General features: G+C 49.9%; 1 protein-coding gene across 1 annotated transcript in view; it reads left to right on the top strand.

The window, feature by feature from the left end:
- The first annotated feature begins 682 nt into the window (after positions 1–682).
- Positions 683–20,470, top strand: part of TGFBI (transforming growth factor beta induced) — a 40,431-nt gene continuing 20,643 nt past the window's right edge. Inside the window, exons 1-6 of the mRNA XM_049787364.1 lie at positions 683–936; positions 6,112–6,210; positions 17,038–17,102; positions 18,410–18,570; positions 18,843–19,007; positions 19,229–19,375. Coding sequence (XP_049643321.1) covers positions 815–936; positions 6,112–6,210; positions 17,038–17,102; positions 18,410–18,570; positions 18,843–19,007; positions 19,229–19,375 — 759 coding nt within the window. The 5' untranslated portion in view covers positions 683–814. The remainder of the gene's footprint in view (positions 937–6,111; positions 6,211–17,037; positions 17,103–18,409; positions 18,571–18,842; positions 19,008–19,228; positions 19,376–20,470) is intronic.

The following is a 20,470-nucleotide window of genomic DNA, read 5'->3' as shown; positions in this document are numbered from 1 at the left end:
TCATGTGTGTCCCACCATCCTTCCTGCCCTTCTTAGATACCAGCCATGAGAGCCCCTGACTTTCCTTCACATAGGCCCCCTTGCCGCCTCCTCCAGGCTCAGACCTCATGGTGTCTGATCCATGTCTGATCCGGGCCTACAGCGAGCTTTTCCAGAAAGAGCCCAACTTTCATTCATGCTAAGTACCAGGGTGTCTCCCTGCCACGTGAGGCTGCGTGAGAGGACCTGTATGCTGGCCGGCCGCACCCCTGGGCAGAGATCCGCTCTCCCATCTTCCCAGCCCAAACATCTGTCTAGCACCAGGCACTGGTGCTGAGCTGTTTGCTGAGACAGTTGCTGTCTCACAGTTGCTGTGCCCTGAAGCGAAGGTGCCACCCTTCTTCCCAGTTTCCCAAAGCAGCCTGCAGAGTTGCAGAGCTGATGCTCAGGGGTGTGGGATACAGGACAGTTCCAGGAGCTAGCACCTATCTGCCTTTCTGCAGTGGGCAAGAGTATCTTGATGGTTCAGGGCCTCTCAGGACGCAGATGAAATGTGGGGAGAGCCTCTGCAAGGCCCCTCGCTAACCACACCGACACCTCTGCAGCTTGGTGCCAAGCAACAGGTTGGAGGGCGAGGAGCAGAAGTCTGGGGCGCTGCAGCGGGCAGGGAGAGGCGGGGTAGGGGGTGGCCAGTCGCCCTGCACCCGCCCTCCTCCTCCGAACAGTCGGCCGGGCTCCCCGCCCCTCGCCGCCGCTTACTTAACCTGGCCCACAGCGGCGGCGCGCTCACTTCCCCGGCTCTGCGCTCACGCCCGTCCGCTCCACGGCTCTCCGAATGCGGCTGCTGCCCCTCGCCCTGGCGCTGGCCCTGGCGCCCGCCACCGTCCTGGCGGGACCCGCCAAGACGCCTTACCAGTTGGTGCTGCAGCACAGTCGGCTCCGGGGCCGGCAGCACGGGTAAGACAGCCGGGCGCCCCCGGGGGCTGCATGGGGGACGGGGCGCAGGACAAAGCCCGAGGGGACCGCGGGCAGTGGGCGCTCTCGGAGGGGCTGGGCTGCCCCAGCAGGCGGGAGCGACGGGGGCAATGGGTCGAGGCCAGGGAAGGCCAGAGGCCTGCAGGCACTTGGGAAAGTCAGGGGGTGGAAGTGAACTCGAACCCCGACTACCTCGACTCACCAAGAGCACTGGATCGACCTGCTTCGGACTGCTGCTGCCCAGGAGAGGAGGGTGGACTTGGCCGCGCTTTGCCCAGAGTCTCCGTAGAAAGTTGGCCAGGGCAGGCAGGCGAGCAACCAGCGCTCCAAAATCCCGTCCTGTTCACCTGACCAAGCCTGCTACCAAATTTACTCTCTTCCTTTCCCTGCTACATGAGCAGGATTCCCTGGCCTCGCACATTGCACAGAAGGGAAACTGAGTCAGGGAAGGACAAGCCATTTCCCCCCCTAGGAAACCCAGGAGCCAAGAGTAAAGAGATTTAACTGTTAAAACAAGGGCCAGGTTTATAGGAGTGGAAACGGTATCGTTGCATGTTCCTGGGAAACGTGGAAAACAGGCGGCAGAGTCAGGCAAGAGGGTGCATTGGAAGGGAGCCTGGCAGTGGGGAGTTGGTATCTGTCGTCCCACACGAGCCCCTTCTGCTTCAGCACAGGCAACTTTTGTCACCAGACCCCCCTGACCTGCTCCGACTCCTCCACCACCAGGTCAGATGAGATGGGGCAGGGCCGTATAGCACCCAAGATGCCACCAGCTCTGGCACTGGCACCCGAGTCATGATGCCCTGTGCTGGGGTTATCTGTCCTTGGAAGCACCACTCGCTGCAGGAGTGGAAACACAAGAATCCACTTTATGAAGCTTTATAAGCCCTTGCTCCCCGTTCCTAGGAGAGCCCCTCTCCTTGTAGGAGTATCTTGTAGGTCCTTGCTCCTACCTGTGTCTTCGAGGTCTGATTTTTTCTTAGAAGATTACAGAAAGGGTGGATTATGAGGGGGTGAGCTCTGTGACATCAAACCAGGTCAGACCTCAGTATCCCGACCCTTCCTTCTGGAGAGGAACTTGGGGACCATAAAGGAAAAGTCAGAGATCCACCTTTGACTTAGGCTGCGGTTGACAGCGAAACAGCAGGTTAGAAAAAGATTAGGGTCTGGATGTGACTCGGTGGTGAACTGGATGCTCAGTGTATGTGGAGCCTGATGTGATCCCTGACAGCCCCGGTCAGAAAGATAGTGAAGCGAGGATACATGCTAGTCAGAACGAAAGCCTGGTAGTCTCAGTGCACGCTAGCTCACCTCAGCCCTTCTGCCTTTCTTACCAGTCACGTTTATTCTGGTTCCCCCTCTATACAGTAGCCGCTAAGACAACAGACTGGCCAGTATGACCCCCAATCCTGTCTCTCTGCTCATACCACAGAGGGGAGCAGTGAGGTCCCATTGAGTGAGAGAGGGAGAGAGGGAAATGGGCTATTTGTTCATACAAATCTCTCTCTCTTTCATCTCTCTCTCTCTCTCTCTCTCTCTCTCTCTCTCTCTCTCTCTCTCTCACACACACACACACACACACACACACCCTATATTGGCAGGTCCTCTTGCTCAGTTTTTCACGATTCCTCATCACTGGGGATTAGCAGATGAAGTTCTGCTAATCACATAAGCAACCACAGACACAGATGGTGGCCTTTGGTACCTCTCACCTAACAGCTCCTGAAATTGCCATAGGGCAGCTTGGGCTGGTGCAGGGGGGTGGTGCCCTGGATAGGCAGGAGCATAGGGAGGAAGGTAGCATGGCCATATCTGCTGTCTGAGGAAGTGTCATGCACTTCCCCAAAGAGAAAGGGGAGCAAGGTGCCTGGTTTTCCTGCATCTCTTGGTCACCCCTGGCCATGCCTGTGCCCATTGTCTTCACCGCACAGGTTGCCCACCCATTTTACAGGTGGAGGCACTGAGCTTAGCGAGATACAGTGACTTGGTGAGAACCCAGGAAGCAGAGGGAACTGCAGAGGCTAAGGCCTGGCTGCTGAACTCCAGCTTTGTCTGTGTAACCATAGGGCAGGAGCGAGGAGCTATTTGTATATTTATAACATCCTTGGGCCCTACAATACGCACAGGCAGACTTGGGCAGCCAATGAGAAGCAGACAGAAAAGTCTCTTCCATCATGCACCTGGGTCAGACTGCAGAGTTTCTCCATATTTCGGGGAGACTCTCTGACACTTCCCCACCTCTGACTAAAGTAGAAAGATATACTGAGAGAGAAGGAGTGATATAGACATCCACCCTCAACATAGGTCTGGATTTCCTGAAGCACTTGATTTTTCAATCAAGTTGAAAAGCCCGTCGAAAAGTAGGGTTGTTGTGTGAAGGCTCAGAAATTACTCCAATGTCTCAGTTAAACTGCAGCCTAAACTTCCCATCCACACAGCACCCCCCCCCAAGGGAAAGGAGCTGGTCATATTCCTTTGTCCAAGGACAGCAATAGCAGAAACTGCACAGGAGAATGTGGGGCCACCTCAGACACTCATTAAAGTCTGGCCAAACACCTCCTCCAAGCAACGGGAATTCCTCAGTAGTAATTGTTTCCTGCCTGCTTGATTAGAACAACTTCTGAGATGGTGCAGTAGTGACCAGCCATCACACCATGGGTTCTTTAGAGCCACTGTGATTTCTGATTCCCCGGCTACACACAGAAGAGAGGGTGTTTTGGTCAGACTCAGCAGGGATGTAGGGGAACCAGGTGTTTCTTCCTGCAGCCTTAGTTTCCCTCACCCGAAGGTTCTTCCATCCCCTCACCACTGTCCACTCTGCCTCCCTCACCTCTGTCTTATAAAACACACTGTAGATGAGAGGTGACAGCCACATGCTCAAAAAAAGCAAGAAGAAAGACAAAGGGTCAGTGTCCCTCTTGCCCCCACTAGACTGAGTTCAGCAAAGTTCCTGCAGCCAACATGACAAGACCTTGGGATGCTATTTGCAGAGCTCCAGCATCTTCCTGACTCAGGTTGAGATTGGAAAGAATGGTACCCAGAGACCTCTGAGCTGCAAGTTATCACAGGTGCCCTTCATCTGTCCAGACGATGCCTCCCTCCAAAAACCCAGTTATCACCACCAGAGCAGGCCGTATCCCCAGTCCAAGAAGGGGCAGAAAAGCATATCCTGCAGGTAGAAAGCAGCTTTCTGAAGAGAAAGGACTCAAATTGGGGCCTGAGTAATGAATGACAGTAGGTAGTGGGTACCTTCTGGGGGGGCATAATCTCATTCTGGAGTCAAGGTCAACCTCAGGATATACTAGAATAAAAGCCACTGGAGTGGCTGGAATATTAGAACTGCAGATATGATGTTTGCCTTGCACAGGGCCAACTCATGTTCGATCCCTGGAGAGTAATTTATGAGCTCAGAGCCAGGAGTAACCTCTGAGTACTGCCAGGTGTGGCCCAAACCCACACCCCCCCTCCAAATAAAGGCTAAGCTCTGTTGTTTGGGGAGGTTTTTCAGCAGAACCTAAAGTGCTGAGAATTTTTCAAACTTAAAGGTCCCAGAAACAGTCTTTTTTTATTTGTTTTGCTTGGGTTCACACCCAGCACTCAGGAGCTGCTCCAGGCTGTGTTTGGGGGATTGCTCTGACCACCATTCTGTGCCAGGGATGAAACCTAGGCATCCTGCACACGGTCTAGCCCAGTGAACTGTCTGTGGCCTAGGAAATGTTTGTTTGTTTGTTTGTTTTGATTTTTGGATCACACCTGGCATTGCTCAAGGGTTACTCCTGGCTCTACGCTCAGAAATCGTCCCTGGCAGGCACGGGGGACCATATGGGATGCCGGGATTCGAACCACCGTCCTGCATGCAAGACAAATGCCCTACCTCCATGCTATCTCTCTAGCCCAGAAATGTATTTTCAACAAGTTAATTTTCAGCTCCCCCTTCCTCTCAGCCTGGTGCTGAGCCCAGTATGGAGCACACTGGAAAGAACCTGGCAGAGTACCAGCCTAGATATTTGGAGAGTGGCTGGAAAGTGGAGCTGTGGAAGGCACACCTAGATCTGTTAAGAGATTCTCTTGGTCTCCAGGACCAGAGCAGGGCTGTATCCCCTGTCCAAGAAGGGGCAGAAAAGCATCTCCTGCAGGTAGAAAGAAGCTTTCTGGAGAGACAGGACTCGAATTGGGGCCTGAGTAATGAATGACAGTAGGTAGTGGGTACCTCCTGGGGGTGGGGTGGGGGGTGATCTTAGCTGCAGCTGGCCCAGTCCTCAAGTGTGCAGGTGAACTGTGTTGAGGAGGTGTAGCTGGCCCATGGACCCAGGGACCCAAGACATGTCTATGCTGAGCTTTCTGAGTTTTCACTTCCAATAACTGCCAATGGAGACACAGAGAGAACGGACAAGTGTCCAAAATGGTTCTGAGTGGGCTGCGATGTAGAGAAAAGCTGTGACTTCTCAAAACTGCTTAACTTACCCCAAACTCATCACATTAATTTTGAGGCTTTGGTGGGGGGGGGGGGGTTCCATGCCTTGCAGCATTCAGGGATTACTCCTGGCTCTGCACTCAGAAATTACTTCTGGCAGGTTTGGGAGACTGACTGGAATGCTGGGCACCGGAGCTGGTCAGCCGTGTGCAAGGAAAGCTCTCTACCTGCTAGGCTATTGCTCAGTCCCCTCGAGAGGTTTTTATTTAAATTTGAAAATGCATTTGAAATTCCCAAGTGTCATCATCTAAGAAAGATATTCAAAATTATGTCAATATGGGGCCGGGCGGTGGTGCTGGAGGTAAGGTGCCTGCCTTGCCTGCGCTAGCCTAGGACGGACCGCGGTTCGATCCCCCGGCTCCCATATGGTCCCCCAAGAAGCCAGGAGCAACTTCTGAGCGCATAGCCAGGAGTAACCCCTGAGCGTCACAGGGTGTGGCCCAAAAACCAAAAAAAAAAAAATTATGTCAATATGTGACTTGTATTTGGAGCATTTTATGGGGAGAGGGTTAAAGATACTCTTTTGGAGATGTAGGTCCAGATCAGGAGGACCAAAGTGTAACACCAACCTGCTGCTTCTGCTTTGTATCTAGAATGTTGCAAAGAGCCAGGAGGGTTTTTCTGAGTGGTGGGAATGGCATCAGACTGCAGTTTCTTACTCATGCTGCCATCTCTGATTTCAGCCCTAATGTGTGCGCTGTGCAGAAGGTCATCGGCACCAACAAAAAGTACTTCACCAACTGCAAGCAGTGGTACCAGAGGAAGATATGTGGCAAGTCCACGTGAGTTGCTGGGATGGGTCTCGACTTCTGAAGGTTTGTCTGCTGCGTGCTGAGAAAGCGCATGTGCAAACCTGTTCAGGAACTGTACGCTGGGGAAGAGCATTGTCAGCTGTCCAGTTTTGTTTTGTATGTTTAAAACTCCTGAGAAATCTTGGGTGCATTTTTCAGGGCAGGTTTGGTATTACAAACTGAATGAAAAGGGGAGCAGAATGATAGTACAGCGATCAGGTAGAACATTTGACTTGCATGAGGTTTACCCAGGTTTGATCTCCTGCACCCTCTGTAGTCCCCCAAGCCTGCTACGAATAATTCCTGAGTATAGAGCCAGGAATAATCTCTGAACATCACCAGGTGTGGCCCCAAAACAAAACAAGACTGAATGTGCCTATGTGTGTTTACTAAATGATGTGTGTAGAAGTCACCAGCCTCTGTCAAGAACCAAGGAAACACTGATATAGTAAAAACTAAATACCACCTGTTAAACTATCTCCAGGTCCACATACCCAAAGATTTAGTCGGCTAGAAGTATGCTCATCCCAGCACTGCAGTTTATTAACAACCTAAGCTCAGTTACCCTGATTCAAATTTTGTCTCTTACCACTTGCTTGGGCAAGTTGCCTTACCTTTGGGAACATCAACTGCTTTATCTAAAACACCAGGAATAGCAACAGAACTCCTGAGGGGTCCTTATGAGGATGGAATGGAAGCATGCAGGAAGAGACTGAAAAGGTAGCTTGGCTTATCTAGAGTGCTTTGTAAGCTCAGTAAACCTACTTACTATTGTTTGTAAATCAGGGCCACTCAAGCAAAAGGGAGAGCACCCATGTGGTGTGAACCAGTGTGGTTTATAATGGGGCTTGGCAGTGCCTCCATCAACTACGGGATGTGGCATTCACCCCAATTATGCTGCCACTGGGCAGAAGCATGTTCTAACAGAATTCTAGGGAACTTAATATGTGGCACCAACCAGCAATAGCTCTCAGAGCTGTCTCTCTGACATCAGGGAGAGGCGCCCAACAAAGCCTTCCAGCCACTTGTGAGAGCCTGACCTTCCTCTCTGCTGCATAATAGGAGGATTAAGAAGCTCAAAGCTCTTTCCCATGGCCCAGATTTTTCATTGTTTGGCTTGTAGAATTGCTACTGAACAGACATCTCTTCCAGTTTCATAAACCAATTGAAGGGAGGGAAAATATTTTCCTTCAGTGTCTGGAAACAAACATCCCACCCTATATCATGTTAGGCAATTAACAACCATAGAACAGTTGGAGGGCTCTTGGGAGGGAGAGTGGCCAGCAGATCCATGGTTGCATGTAAAAGACTGATCTGGGACAGCTGGCTGTCCCCTGGACTCAACCTGGCCTCAGAACTGAAAGTTGGATGAACTGAGAGGACCATTAGGTGTAGATAAACAGACAGTGCAGCATCTTCATTCTTGCTGCTGCTCTGCAAGGGAGATTGTGCAAGCTCTTGAACATGCCTTTCCAAGGTGCCAGAAACAAAGTATTCTAGTGCTCTTTGCTTTATCCTGTGGACATTTATAACCTGCTCAAATGAATGGTTTCTTCATCTACACATCTACATATCTACACGCCTACATATCTACAAACTGAACTAGCCCCAAATAATTACTTCTTGGAAAGCATCTTTACAGTTCCTCCATATCTTAGAGCTGCAGCATTCCTGGAGCTCCAACCTTTTGCTGGTTCTAGCCTCCAACCCTCATCCCCAAATGGGATCCACCTGGGTTGTCAAACTGGCAATGGCTGAAACCATTGCCTAATCTTTCGTTTCCTTCCTTTTCTTCCTTCCTCTCCTTTTCCTCCCTTACTTCCTTTCATTTTCCTCACTTCCCTCCCATCTGTTCCCTCCTCTACTCTCCCCTCCTTTGTTTATTGGCCCTCAAAGCTTGCCTTTAGCTTCCCCTACCCTGTGGAGACAAAGGAAGCCAAGCTGTATACTGGCAAAGGTTTCTGAGGCCCAGCCTTCCCCCTTGGGGCAATATGAGAGGGCATGTGAAAAGGGTGGCCCTGAGGGGTGGCAGGCCCTGGGAAAGAAATAGCTGGGTGGAGTATGGGTAGGAAGAATCAGAAACAAAGCTGAGAAAAGCAGTGCTATTGATGACCTGGAAGAAGATCGTTGACACTTTCACCTCTTGAGTGTGTGTGGCCTTGTGTCCAGGCATTTCGAAAGAGGAAACAGGCACGGAAAACATGGGCTGATCCCAACTAAGAAGGTCCCTTACTGGTCTATCATATACCATGTCAGGAAGGCGGTCCTGCCTTAGAAGAGACGAGAAGGCAGGGCAGGAAGGGGAAGCAGCTGAACTGACTCTGAGGTTCAGAGAAGGCTGAGGACAGGCCCTTGCATTTCCCTGTGCAGCATCCGGGATCCAGACCCAAAGGAAGCTGCCATTTGTATACTGGGAGTTATGCTTCTACTGTCAGAGAGAAGAGAGTGCCATGCAAGCTACAGTGAGAGTACCCTAGAAATGAATTCCCCGAGGGCTGGAGCTATGCTATGGTGATTAGGCACATGCCTTACATGTGACAGCCTTGGATTTGATTCCCAGCAGTCCATATGGTCCCCTGAGCCTTCCAGGAGTGAACCCTGAGAAGAGAGCTGGACTAAGCCATGAGCACTGCTGGGTGTGACCAAGAAAAAAACAGAAAAATAAATAAAAAGAGAAAATGGGTCACAAAATGGGTGTAACCAAAGAAAAAGAAAAATGTACTTTTGGTGCCATTTATTCTGGTAAGGGCCTCACTGGCCATTAGAAGGCTTTGTATTGGCTGGAGCAAAGTGGGCTATTCCAGCCCATGCCTTCCGTGGGCTGTTGCTCAGCAACTCCTAGAAAGTGTCTGGGGCAGCAGAGTGGGGTGGGCCCGTAGCAGTGTGATGGGGACAAGGGAAGTGCAGGTCTCCAGATGAACTAAGGACTGAGGGAGAATTTCAACTTCAAAGTTTTCTTGGTCACTGAGCTGAGGTCCAGTAAGTGAGGACTATGTAATGTGGGGTCACACTGAGATCCAGGAGTCACTAGTCTGCCAACCTGAAAATTGTCTTGGCCCTGATTATCGAACAGAGACTATGTTTGCAGAATGTCAGACAATCTCTCTGCTTCAGCTCCCCAAAGAGAAGCCCCTGAGTGAAAGATCTGATTGTGGGAAGTGGTGGTGGGGCTGTTATTAGTGAGTGGATGAATCTGTGACTTATGACTTGGAAATTTCATTTCAGCTTTCTTTTTAGATGATAAAAAAAAAAGAATAGGAGAAACACAATAGCTAATCAGGCAGAAGGCAGGGAAGAAGCTGGCCCCTACTAGACTTTCAGGATGCCCCCACCTCCTACCTCCCTTCACTCTCCACCCCCAGCTGCCATCAGTCACTGTCACATTTTCAAGAGCTGCACCTGGGGCTGAGTTGCAGGATACTATGATCTGAAGCCCCACTTGACCTCTCTATGGCTGCCTTTGTGTTCAGAGCTGGAAGGTGCAATGAAAGTTTCACAGCCATGTCAGGGAGCCAACATCACAGAGGTGTGACAGCTACCCAGACAGCATAAACGTGGCTCAAGGAAGATTCAGCCAGAGCAAACTGGCCAGGGTGGCAACATTCCCTTAGCAGACTTTTGAAGTTGTTTCACAAGCTGTGTAATTTTTCACAAGTGCCGCTGGCTCTCTTTGCACCCAAGATGAGCTGGCAGGGCACTCCCGGGTAGCAAACATTGCCTTGCCCAAGGGCTGAAACATTCCTACTCCCTCATTTACCATTGCACGAAAGCTCAGAGAATGAACTCTTCTCGGAACTGGGGCCACAGCATAACAGTGCTACTTCTTCCAGTGCATCTTATTCTGGGCCATGGTACCAGAACTATCTGCAGTGAAGCTGAGCAAGAGGCCTCTTTTGTTCTCCCCTACAGTCCTTTTCTGGTACAAAACCCCATTTTGTACCAAAAGGGAAAGATGGAAGAAGGCATTAGAGAGGTCAAGCTGTCCACACATACACCCCTTCTAAGTTTTAGGTTTAACACTTAGGTTTTAACACTTAGAAGGAAGTTTTAACACTTCCTTCTAAGTTTTAGGTTCCTTGCATGGGGACTGGGATTCAGTTTTGCATGTGTGGGACCCCAGTTCCACCGCAGGTACCGCATGACCCTCCAAACATCACCAGGTGCTGCCCTAGTAGTACTCAGCACCACAGAACCTGAACAGCTAGCTCTGCACCCTGGAGCCCTAATCCTGCCCAATGGGACCTATTTGATTGAGAAGAATAGCCAGGAAAAAATCCTGGACCCCTAAACAACACTTTAAAACCTCTTTACCAAAATAAAAAGGCCTAGGGGTCAAAGAGATGGTGCAAAGGTTAAGATGCTGACCTGTAGCTGACTCCGGTTTAATTCTTAATTAAATTAAAATTAATTTAATTCTTAAGACTAACTATGGTCCTCTAAGCACAGAGCCAGGAATAACCCCTGATCACAGTTGGGTGTGACCCTAAAACAAAATAATCTGAGCTATCAGCTGGGATATCTGCTCCCAAATAACAGAAATTTGACCCTGAGTGTGGCTTCATCAAACAAGTCTGTGGAGCAGAGTATTTCAGGAGATCTAGCCTGTTCTCCTAGGGGCACAGTTAGCTGGCACAAGATATTTTTTTGGTTGAGTATTTACATGAATCTGAATTTCATAAGTTGGGTCGGGGAAAGTGGTGAGCAGAAGATTGAGCCATCAGAGCTGCCCACATCACAATCTGTGTGTTTGCAGTTTTTCTCTCTGAGGTAGAAAAAGACACCACAGAAATGAATCCATGAAGGGTTCTGAACAGAGGGGTTGTCCTGGCTTCTCTGGGGAGTTCAGTGTCACTAGAAAGGGAGCAGAGGAGTCAGAGAAACCGACAGTTTGATCCAAACCATGAAATGGAACCTCTCTGTAGAAAGACTCTGTAAAGACTCAGAGAAGATTCTTTTCGAAACTTTCAGAGGAAGAACCTGTATTTTGGGCCTCAGAAGGCTAATTTCTGATTCTAACCCACAGAGCTGTAAGCTAATAATTGTGTTAGTTTAAGAATTTTCTAATTGGGGCCCGGAGAGATAGCACAGCGGTGTTTGCCTTGCAAGCAGCTGATCCAGGACCAAAGGTGGTTGGTTCGAATCCCGGTGTCCCATATGGTCCCCCGTGCCTGCCAGGAGCTATTTCTGAGCAGACAGCCAGGAGTAACCCCTGAGCACCGCTGGGTGTGACCCAAAAAGTAAAAAAAAAAAAAAAGAATTTTCTAATTGAAGAGCCAGAGTGATAGCATAGCAGTAGGATGCTTGATCCCGGGTATCCTATATAGTCCCAAACCTGCCAGGAACGATTTCTGAGTACAGAGCCAAGGGTAATCCCTGAATGCCACTGGATCTGGCCCAAAAAACAACAACAACAACAAAAAAATAAAACAAAAAAGAAAGAAAAAAGAAAGAAAAAAAAGAAAGAATTTTCCAATTGAGTGAGCATCTGTCTAGTGCCTCTATATCACCTTGTACCTAGAAGTCTCTCTTTTGCCTTATATGTACAATTATTAGCTCATTTCCAGGTGGGACAATTTTCAGCCTAAGTACCCTATTCAAGTCAGCCAACTCTGGTGAGGGGATCCCAACTGGGCCCTGATCTCTCTCTTCACCATTTGCCTCTGTATCTGGGGTCCAGAGAAAAGATCCTCTAGTCTCAGAGATGGCCTTTGGCTCCAACTCACAGCTTTCTTCTCCTGTTAGATCGCCCGTCTTGGGCTCTTCTGACCTGTGGCTGCACAGGGACCCTCCCAAGCACTGTGTACATTGAGAGTTGAAGGACCTAATAGTTGAAAGGTACAGTCAGCATCTAGGACTTCCCCCAGAGCCTTAATGCTGCAGAAAATAACTGTTATATGCGTCTGAAGACTGTCTTCTCATTAACCACACTGGCCCCATCAGTGGAATTAGTAGTGGGGTCTTTAGCATTGGGGTCTGTGGTAGTCTGCTCAAGCAATCACCTTTTCATGGTGTGGGGAGAAATTCCAGTTTTCCACTTGAGGGGATCGGAGCCATATTACAGCTAGTACTACCCAGGTTCTATACCCAGCATCCCATATGGTCTCCTGAACACCACCAGAAGTGATTCCTGAGTGCAGGGCCAGAAGCAATGCAGAGCATCATCAGGTGTGGCACAGAAACAAAAACAAAAGCAAAAAAACATTTTCCACTGAATTCCCAGGTTGGCAGTACAGTGAGCCCTTCTTTCTGAGCAGACTGCCTGTAGGCACGTGGATGTCTGGAAGGTTTGTGTTTGCTTAGCTGTTCACTGGGAAATCAGGACAGACCGGGAGTGGTTCACCTTCTGTTACAGGAAATGGCCCTCACCGTGCCCCACCCCAACTACTTGCAGAGTCTTGTCCCAGGGAACTGACCACAACAACAGCCACCCAGACCTAGAAGCGCACTGGGGATTGCTTTCACTTCTCTTATTAAGTTCTTGGAAGAGTATTTGGGGAAGAAAAGTGGCAATATTCTCGTCATCTACTTCAGAGTCAAAGTTTGGAGGGGCATCAGGAGAGAGGCTCAACCTGCTCTATTCTTAGCCCTTGGAGCAATACTATCCTTCCCTGGTCCCCACCCTTAAGTGCCCTTCTAAATTGGGCACCTTCCCTCACTTTCTTCCTCAAATTGTCCCCACAGGGGCAGCCAGAATTAGAAAATGAGTAACATTGCCCTAGAAGGCTGACTCTCTGAGGTGAGGTGTTCAGCTTTCTGGACTGTCTCACTTCAAGAGAAGCCAGAGAACAGCTTTTGCAGATGTGATTCAGCCTGTAGACCAATAGCTCCTTTCTATGCAGGGAAGGCAAAGAACTGGGAGATACTGTAGGAGGCTCCCTCGGCTCCCCCTCCTTCCTCCATTTTTCCTAGAAAGGGCCTGGCCCCCTCAGCTCTCCCCACAGTAGCTGTATTCTCTTCAGGCTCCAGTCAAATGGTGCACTGGGCTGTAGACTTGGTACTTATACACCAAGACATGGCCATGTCTTCTCCATTCGCAATTCCCACAGGGTCACACCAGTATAAAATGTCAGGAAATAGTCACAGAGGCATCTCCACCCTGGCTGCCACTCCCACCTTTCCCAGCAGCAAGGAAGCACTTTGAGGCACTTTGAAGAAAGACAGATGAAAGTGTGCTGGCAGAGAGAGGGCTCACTCTTCCAGGAAAAGGACCTTTGGCAACGAGGGAGTGAGCTTCAGAAAGGGTTGGCATGCCCACACACACACACACACACACACACACACACACACATACACACACACTACCACCACCACCACCACAACAACAACAACACACCCTGCAGGTACTCCCTATCTCCCCTAAGTACAAGGGTTTCAGGTGCAAGGGAAAGGAGGTTGCACTTGATGGCACTAGGACAGACCCAAACCTCCTGCCCAGCCTCTTCCTCTCAAAAGAAAATTCCCCATTTACTTCTGCTTTGAGCCACCTGCTTAGAGCCACCCCCTGCTTCTAGCCTTTCAGCCCTTCATACTACTCCAGGCTTCTTCCAGGCCTCCTGGACTGCCCCCTTTCTCTGGGCAAATTTAGCACATTCTTACACGCATCTTCTTGTTGTTCTCTGGGAATCCTGGAAACCCACCAGAGCTGTGGAGATCCTGTAGGACTCAAAGAAGAGTCTCTATCTGAGGTGTCCAGGGCTTTCAAAAGCATGTACTGTGCAGCATCTTTGAGCATGAGGGTCCCTATAGACTGGGTGAGACTTAGAGAGGACCCACCTCCAAGGCAGGTTGCCCAACACTGTGAGATCACCCAGTGCAGTGTGAGGTCATCCAGGCGTTTCCTTGGCACCCCACTGGTGCCTGGAGTCATGTTCAGGGATGGAGATTTGGGGGACTAGAGCCCAGGACTAAGGCCCTTGTTTTATCACAGAGGCCTATCCCTGTCTTCTTAAGTACACTTTGGAGAAAAAAAAACTAGACTTTGAGGCGCATTGGCCCCCATCTCTCATCCCCCCACATCCCAGCTACAGACTTCTGGGACTTATTGGGAAAAGCCCCAAACCCTCCACATAGAGGTCCCCCATGGTCTTGTGTGCTCAAGGTTTGGAGCTGCCCCCAGTGTTGGCCAGGAGAAGTGGAAGACAGTTTCCTTCTTCCAAAGAAGGAAATAATTTCACTGGCTAGGAATGAGTGTGGATTTGGAAAGAAGTCTTCCCCCAGTGTTACCTGACCCCATTTTATAGAGGAGCAGAGACCTGAGAAAAGGTACTTTCCAATCCCCCTGCTGGCTCTTGAGGATAGAACCAGGTTCCTCAAGCAGTTCTCTGTCACCCCTACCAAGGTGCCTCCTGGCCTTGTAACCATCAGCTCTGGCTTTAGTTTCCAGATGTTAGAACTGTGGGTCAGTCCTGAGACCACTCCAGACCCTGTGGCCCTTGCCTGTATAGGAATGAAAGACTAAAACTAATAGAGTTGAGGAAGGATGGAGAGGGGAGGAAAGGTAGAGAGGGAGATGGGAAGAGCAGGGCAGGGGAGAGTGAGCCTTGCTGCCCTTCTCTTCTTCTCAATTTATTTTTTGGGAGGCCCTTTCTGGCCAAGGAACATGCCCTAGCAGCTTAAGAGTCACTGAAGCCACCTTTGAAACCTGCTCTAAGGATCCCAGCCTCTGCAGGACTTACCAAGGCTTCCCTGAGACCCTCCCTTTTAAAGAGCGAGGAGCAGGGGCCAAAGTGATAGCACAGCGGTAGGCATTTGCCCTGCACGCCGCCGATCCAGGATAGACTTGGTTCTATCTCCAGCGTCCCATATGGCCCCCCATCCCTGCCAGGAGCGATTTCTGAGTGCATAGCCAGGAGTAACCCTGAGCGTCACTGGGTATGACCCAAAACCCAAAAATTAATTAATTAATTAATTAAATTAAAGCTCAAGGGCAGATTGCATGCTTAGGACACTCCCAGCCCCACAATCACCCCCACCCCACACTGCTCCAGTGCCTAGTTTTCCTTCCACATCTGCAGACTCTCCTGAGGATGTCACTGAACATCAGTGAGTGTCCCATGGACACAAAACCCTCAGGCCATGAAAGTCCAGGCTCAATTCTATAGAGCCTTGGACAAGGAAGAAGGGGTCTAGGGCCAATTCACTGCTGTATTGAGTGGGAGGACACATGTAGAATTGTGATTTCCTGAGATGACATTCCAAGCATGGTAGTCTGGGACCAGAGCAATAGCATGTAGAATACTTGCCTTGCACAAAGTTGAGCTGGGTTTGATTCCTGGTATCCCATATGACCTAATGAGCACCAGGTCTATCTAAATCTTGGAAATAGCCAGGAGAAACCCCTGAACATCGCCAGGTGTGGCCCCAAAACAAAAACAAAAGCAAAAGCATGGCAGCCTCCTTGCAGGGAAGTAGTCCTTTGGAGTAATTTCTTCTTACAGCATCATTTGAAACACTCCTTTGCCTGAATTCACCCAGAATGTTGGGTTCCCTGAAACCCAAGAGTCCCAGAAGGTGGGACATGGGTCACAGTGTATGGGGCTGAGTTGTAAGGAATGGTTGGGATTTTTCTGCCAGATGATTTCAAAGACTTGCAGACTGTAAGTATCAGGCACTACAGCCCCGAGAATACAAAGTTGAGAACATAAGTGAATGAGAAACACTTTTTCATATTTTTCCATTTGAAACGAGGCACATTTTTTATGGATTAAAAGTATTCTAAGTTTAAAGAGATTTTTAAAAAACAAGTATTTTGATAAAAGAAGTTTTGTTTTCATTTCGAGAGCTTTAATGTTGTTTTGAATTTGAGCCTCTTAACCAGTTGGGTCTGAAGCTTCTCAGTGGTACTGGAGATGATTCAGGCATCTCAACAGTGCCTGGGTGTGAGAGATCAGACCTGGGTTAGGCACTTGCTAGGCATAGGCCCTAACCATTGTCATATCTCCCAGCTCTTAGCTTCTGAGAGTTTTAAAGTTTGATTGTCAAAACTGGGGAAAATGAGTGTTAACATATACTCTGTCCATGGTCATTAGATGCAGAAAGGGGAGGCGGTGAAAGAATGCCTCCAACTGTCCTGGCACATGGCATCTTCACACTGCACAGACCAAGAAAATTTTGTTTTTGTTTTGGGGTCATACCCGGAAGTGCTCAGAGCTTACTCCTGTCTCTGAGCTCAAGATTCACTTTTTTTGTTTGTTTCTGGGCCATACTCATGGGTTCTTCCTGACTTTACTCTTGGGAATTACTCCTGGTGGTGCTAAGGGACCATATGGGGATTGAACAAGGTTAGCTGCATGCAAAATAAATATCCTCCTTGCTGTACTATTGCTTTTGCTAATGCTTTGGGTAGAATCAGGGTCTGCCGTATGGAAGGGAAGTGATTTACTCACTGAACTAGCTCTTGGGCAACTGAGGTCAAGGGAGGAGGGTGGAGCTTGCTGCAGAGGGCACAGTTAGCTGGTGGTGGATGAGTAGTAAGGGCTGGGCCCTGTCTACTGATGCCCTCTACCCCCAAGACCCCTTGCCATGGCAGTGTTGGCCAGCAAGCTCTCTGAGCCCTCTCTGGAAAGCATCCCACAGTCTTCTGACTTTCCCCCATTTGGAATGCCATAAGGTGGCGGCACCCAGTGGCAACATTGTCCAAAGCTGCAGAGAGACCTGCCAGGGCCTTATCTCCTGGCCCAGGAGGGAGGCACTGACCTGCTTTAGCTGAATCTCCCCTGGAGGTGGCTGTTTCACCTGCCATCTCCTCCCTCCCTGGAAACAGCCCGGGGTGTGGGAGGAGGGAAATCTGCCTAATACACCAATGTTCATCTCTTACAGCATCATCAGCTATGAGTGCTGCCCTGGCTATGAGAAGGTCCCTGGAGAGAAGGGCTGCCCAGCAGGTGAGTGAGTCAGGCCTGGTCTTTTGACAGTGAAAGATGAGGAGACTTGGGGGACAGGTACAGGCACACCCAGAGAAGAGACAGCAAAGTGTGAGAGGACCCCTGATATAAGGCCTGCTGGACAGTGTAGCCAGGTGCTCTCAGGAGGCCCGGGCTGTGAGAATGAGGATGGCATTACTCTTGATCTGGCTGCACTTGGCTCCAGGAGGATCTCAGCAAGGGGCATGGCCAGCCAGGAGGCTCACCCAGTGCCCACAGAGGGCCTGAGCAATTGGGTACCCTGGGTCTCTTCATGAATGTGGTCACATTCATAACAGTGGTTATGACATTTGCTTTACACATGACCAACCCAGGTTTGAGTACCAGCACCCTATATGGTTCCCTAAGCATACCCAGGAGTAATCCCTGAGAATCACTAAGTATGGCCAAAAACAAATAAATATAAAATAACATCCATGGCCCATGCAAACGATAATTGCCACACTAACATTGTTTTTACAGTGCTCCTTTGACTCCAAACATTTAAGAAACCACTAGTAAAAATATCTGGAACTGCAAACAAAAAGTGGTTTACATTAGTGTTAACATATATGCTGTTAGATGCACTAGCATTCTGGGGGATAAAGGAGGGAGATAAGGGATATATGCTTGGGAACAGGGATGAAGGGAGAACAACACTGCTGGTGGAAAGGCCCTCATTTATTGTCACCGTGTACCTTAAATATCACTGTGTAAGATTTGCCGTTATATATTCTAATAAATGTCTGTCATTTAAATATAAATAAAGAAAGAAAAGAAGAGTTTCGGACAAAGAAAAAAATAAATTGTTCCCCAATTTGAAAAGAAAAAAAAAACAAACATCCAGCTCATTGTGTGAAAGGGGACAGTCCTTCCAGGCTCCTTTTAGGAAATAACATTTTAAGTATAAATTCACAAAGTTCCATAGAGACTGAAGTTTTTTCATCCCAGTAGAGGTTGCAGGTGCTGGGGCACCTGACCCAGCCCCCAGCTACATCTATCAACTGGAGTCTGATTCCAGTGTGCGGCCCCACCCAATGCCCCTCAGTGGATGTGTCCCAGAGCTATGCCCTGTTTTGGCTCCCATCATACAACAAGCCTCAGGTTGAGCTCATGGGGCCATTCAGGGCTGTTTTAAGAAGTGAGGTGCAGGCTCTAGGCTTCCCACATTCTTCCCCTGCAGGTGAACAGATGTGCCATTTCTCCCACAGATGGGGGGTACAAGTGGGGTCTAGTTGAGGGAGAGCTACCAGGAGGTCCATCCTGCTTCTCTGTCTCTGTTTCTGCAGCCCTGCCCTTGTCCAATCTTTATGATACCGTGGGCGTCGTGGGCTCAACCACCACTCAGCTGTACACGGACCGCACGGATAAGCTGAGGCCAGAGATGGAGGGGCCTGGCAGCTTTACCATCTTCGCCCCCAGCAATGAGGCCTGGGCAGCCCTGCCAGCTGTAAGATGGCCTCTCCCTCATTCTCTGCCATTGCAGTGGCATTTCTGGGGGCAGGGGTAGCCATAAAGGAAGGGGTTGCTAAGGGGGCAGGGCATACAGGGCTCTGTGCTCTCCTGGGACTTGGGGAAAGCCACAATCATGGAGCAAGATACAGCATGGAGACCTGCTTGGGAGGGTCCTTGCAGACCTGGGACTCAGAGGGGCTTCTTAGGACATCCCCTCGAAGGTGGGGATCAGCAGCCCCCTAACAATCCTACTGTCCATCCATCCAGGAAGTGCTGGATTCGTTGGTCAGCAACATCAACATTGAGCTGCTTAATGCCCTTCGCTACCATATGGTGGGTAGGCGGGTGCTGACAGATGAGATGAAGCACGGCATGAGTCTCACCTCCATGTACCAGAACTCGGACATCCAGATCCACCACTATCCCAATGGGGTAGGGAGCCCCACCCCAGCATAGCCCACTGCCCCTCACCCCACCTTGCACCCATGGAAGACTCTGGCCTGGGTCTTCCAGTCAAGGTCAGAAGCTGGAAGTGAGCCTCTGTCACCTGCACTTGCTAAATTGTGTCTCCCCCACATTCACTCCTCTGCCCGACCTGCACCATACCTCACACCCATTACCCATCTCACCCATCCCCATTCCTCGGCCCACAGATTGTCACTGTCAACTGTGCACGGCTGCTGAAAGCTGACCACCATGCCAACAATGGCGTGGTACACCTTATCGACAAGGTCATCTCCACCATCACCAACAATATCCAGCAGATTATTGAGATTGAGGACACCTTTGAGACCCTGAGGGTGAGTGGGCAGTCCTGGGGGAGTTATTGGGGGCACAGATGACCTCCTGGAAGAAGTAGAGACTGTCCACATGTTCTCAGGCACCCAGGAAACACAAGAGAGTTCCTGAAACAGTCCTGTGAAAGCAGAGGTCCAAGTTAGCTCCACAACTAGGAAACTTAGTGCTTGCTCTGCCTATCTTTCATGCGTCTTTACTTTCCTGGCTCTCTGTATCTTTTGTACCTGGCAGTGCTCAAGACTTACTTCTGGCTCTGAACTCTGGGATGATTCGTGGCAGTGGTGAGGGGACCATTTGTGGCACCAGGGACCTAACCTGGGTCAGCCACATACAGGCATGTGTCTGCCCCTCAATGGTATCTTGCTATAGCAAGTGGAGCACTTGGAATCCCAGGAGCTTGGAACTGCTTCAGCTTTCAGAAAGTGGAGCCTATTTCTCTCACATGGGTTCCTGCCTGTGAGACTTTGAGCCACTTGAGTGCCCACCATGGGACACGGCTACACTGCTGCTTGAGCCAGACTCATGTGTCCTTAGAGCCCAGACCAGCAGAAGCCCCCATATAATCACCAGGGTCTGCGGCTGGTGCCCATGCCCAGCAGCATCTGTGTCACAACAGGCCAAGCCTTTTGGCTCCATCAAGGGAGGAAGTGCAGGCTGGCTGCCCTGTCAGGGTTTTTACTAGTTCCGGGAGAACTTCCTGACCACAGGATACTGAGTGGTTCCTCCCCTAGAGATCTCCAACACAGAGAAGCAAACACTGGGCCTGCCTGGCACCAGTGTGTCTGCAAAAGACCCTGATTTCTCAGCTCTTCCCCATCTGCTTTCTCTCCTTTGGGGTCTGCAAGACAGTGATACCCCACAAAGTTGGGGGGCATGTTTTGACCAATAGCCATTGATCACCACTAAGCAGCCTCCCTTCACTAGTTTATTTACACAAATGCCCCTCCCCTTCTTCCTCTTCGGCCCTCTCTAACTTGTCAAGTGCTAGCTAGTCTCCCTGAGCTGCCCCAGGCCACAAAGGTGACAGAGCAGACACATTTCTGTTCTCAATTTTGTTCTTCCTGAGGAAACAAACAAGAAACATACTGATAAGGTTG

Source organism: Suncus etruscus, chromosome 14, assembly GCF_024139225.1.
Source record: "Suncus etruscus isolate mSunEtr1 chromosome 14, mSunEtr1.pri.cur, whole genome shotgun sequence".
NCBI lineage: Eukaryota > Metazoa > Chordata > Mammalia > Eulipotyphla > Soricidae > Suncus > Suncus etruscus.
This window is presented reverse-complemented; position numbering and strand designations above follow the sequence as displayed.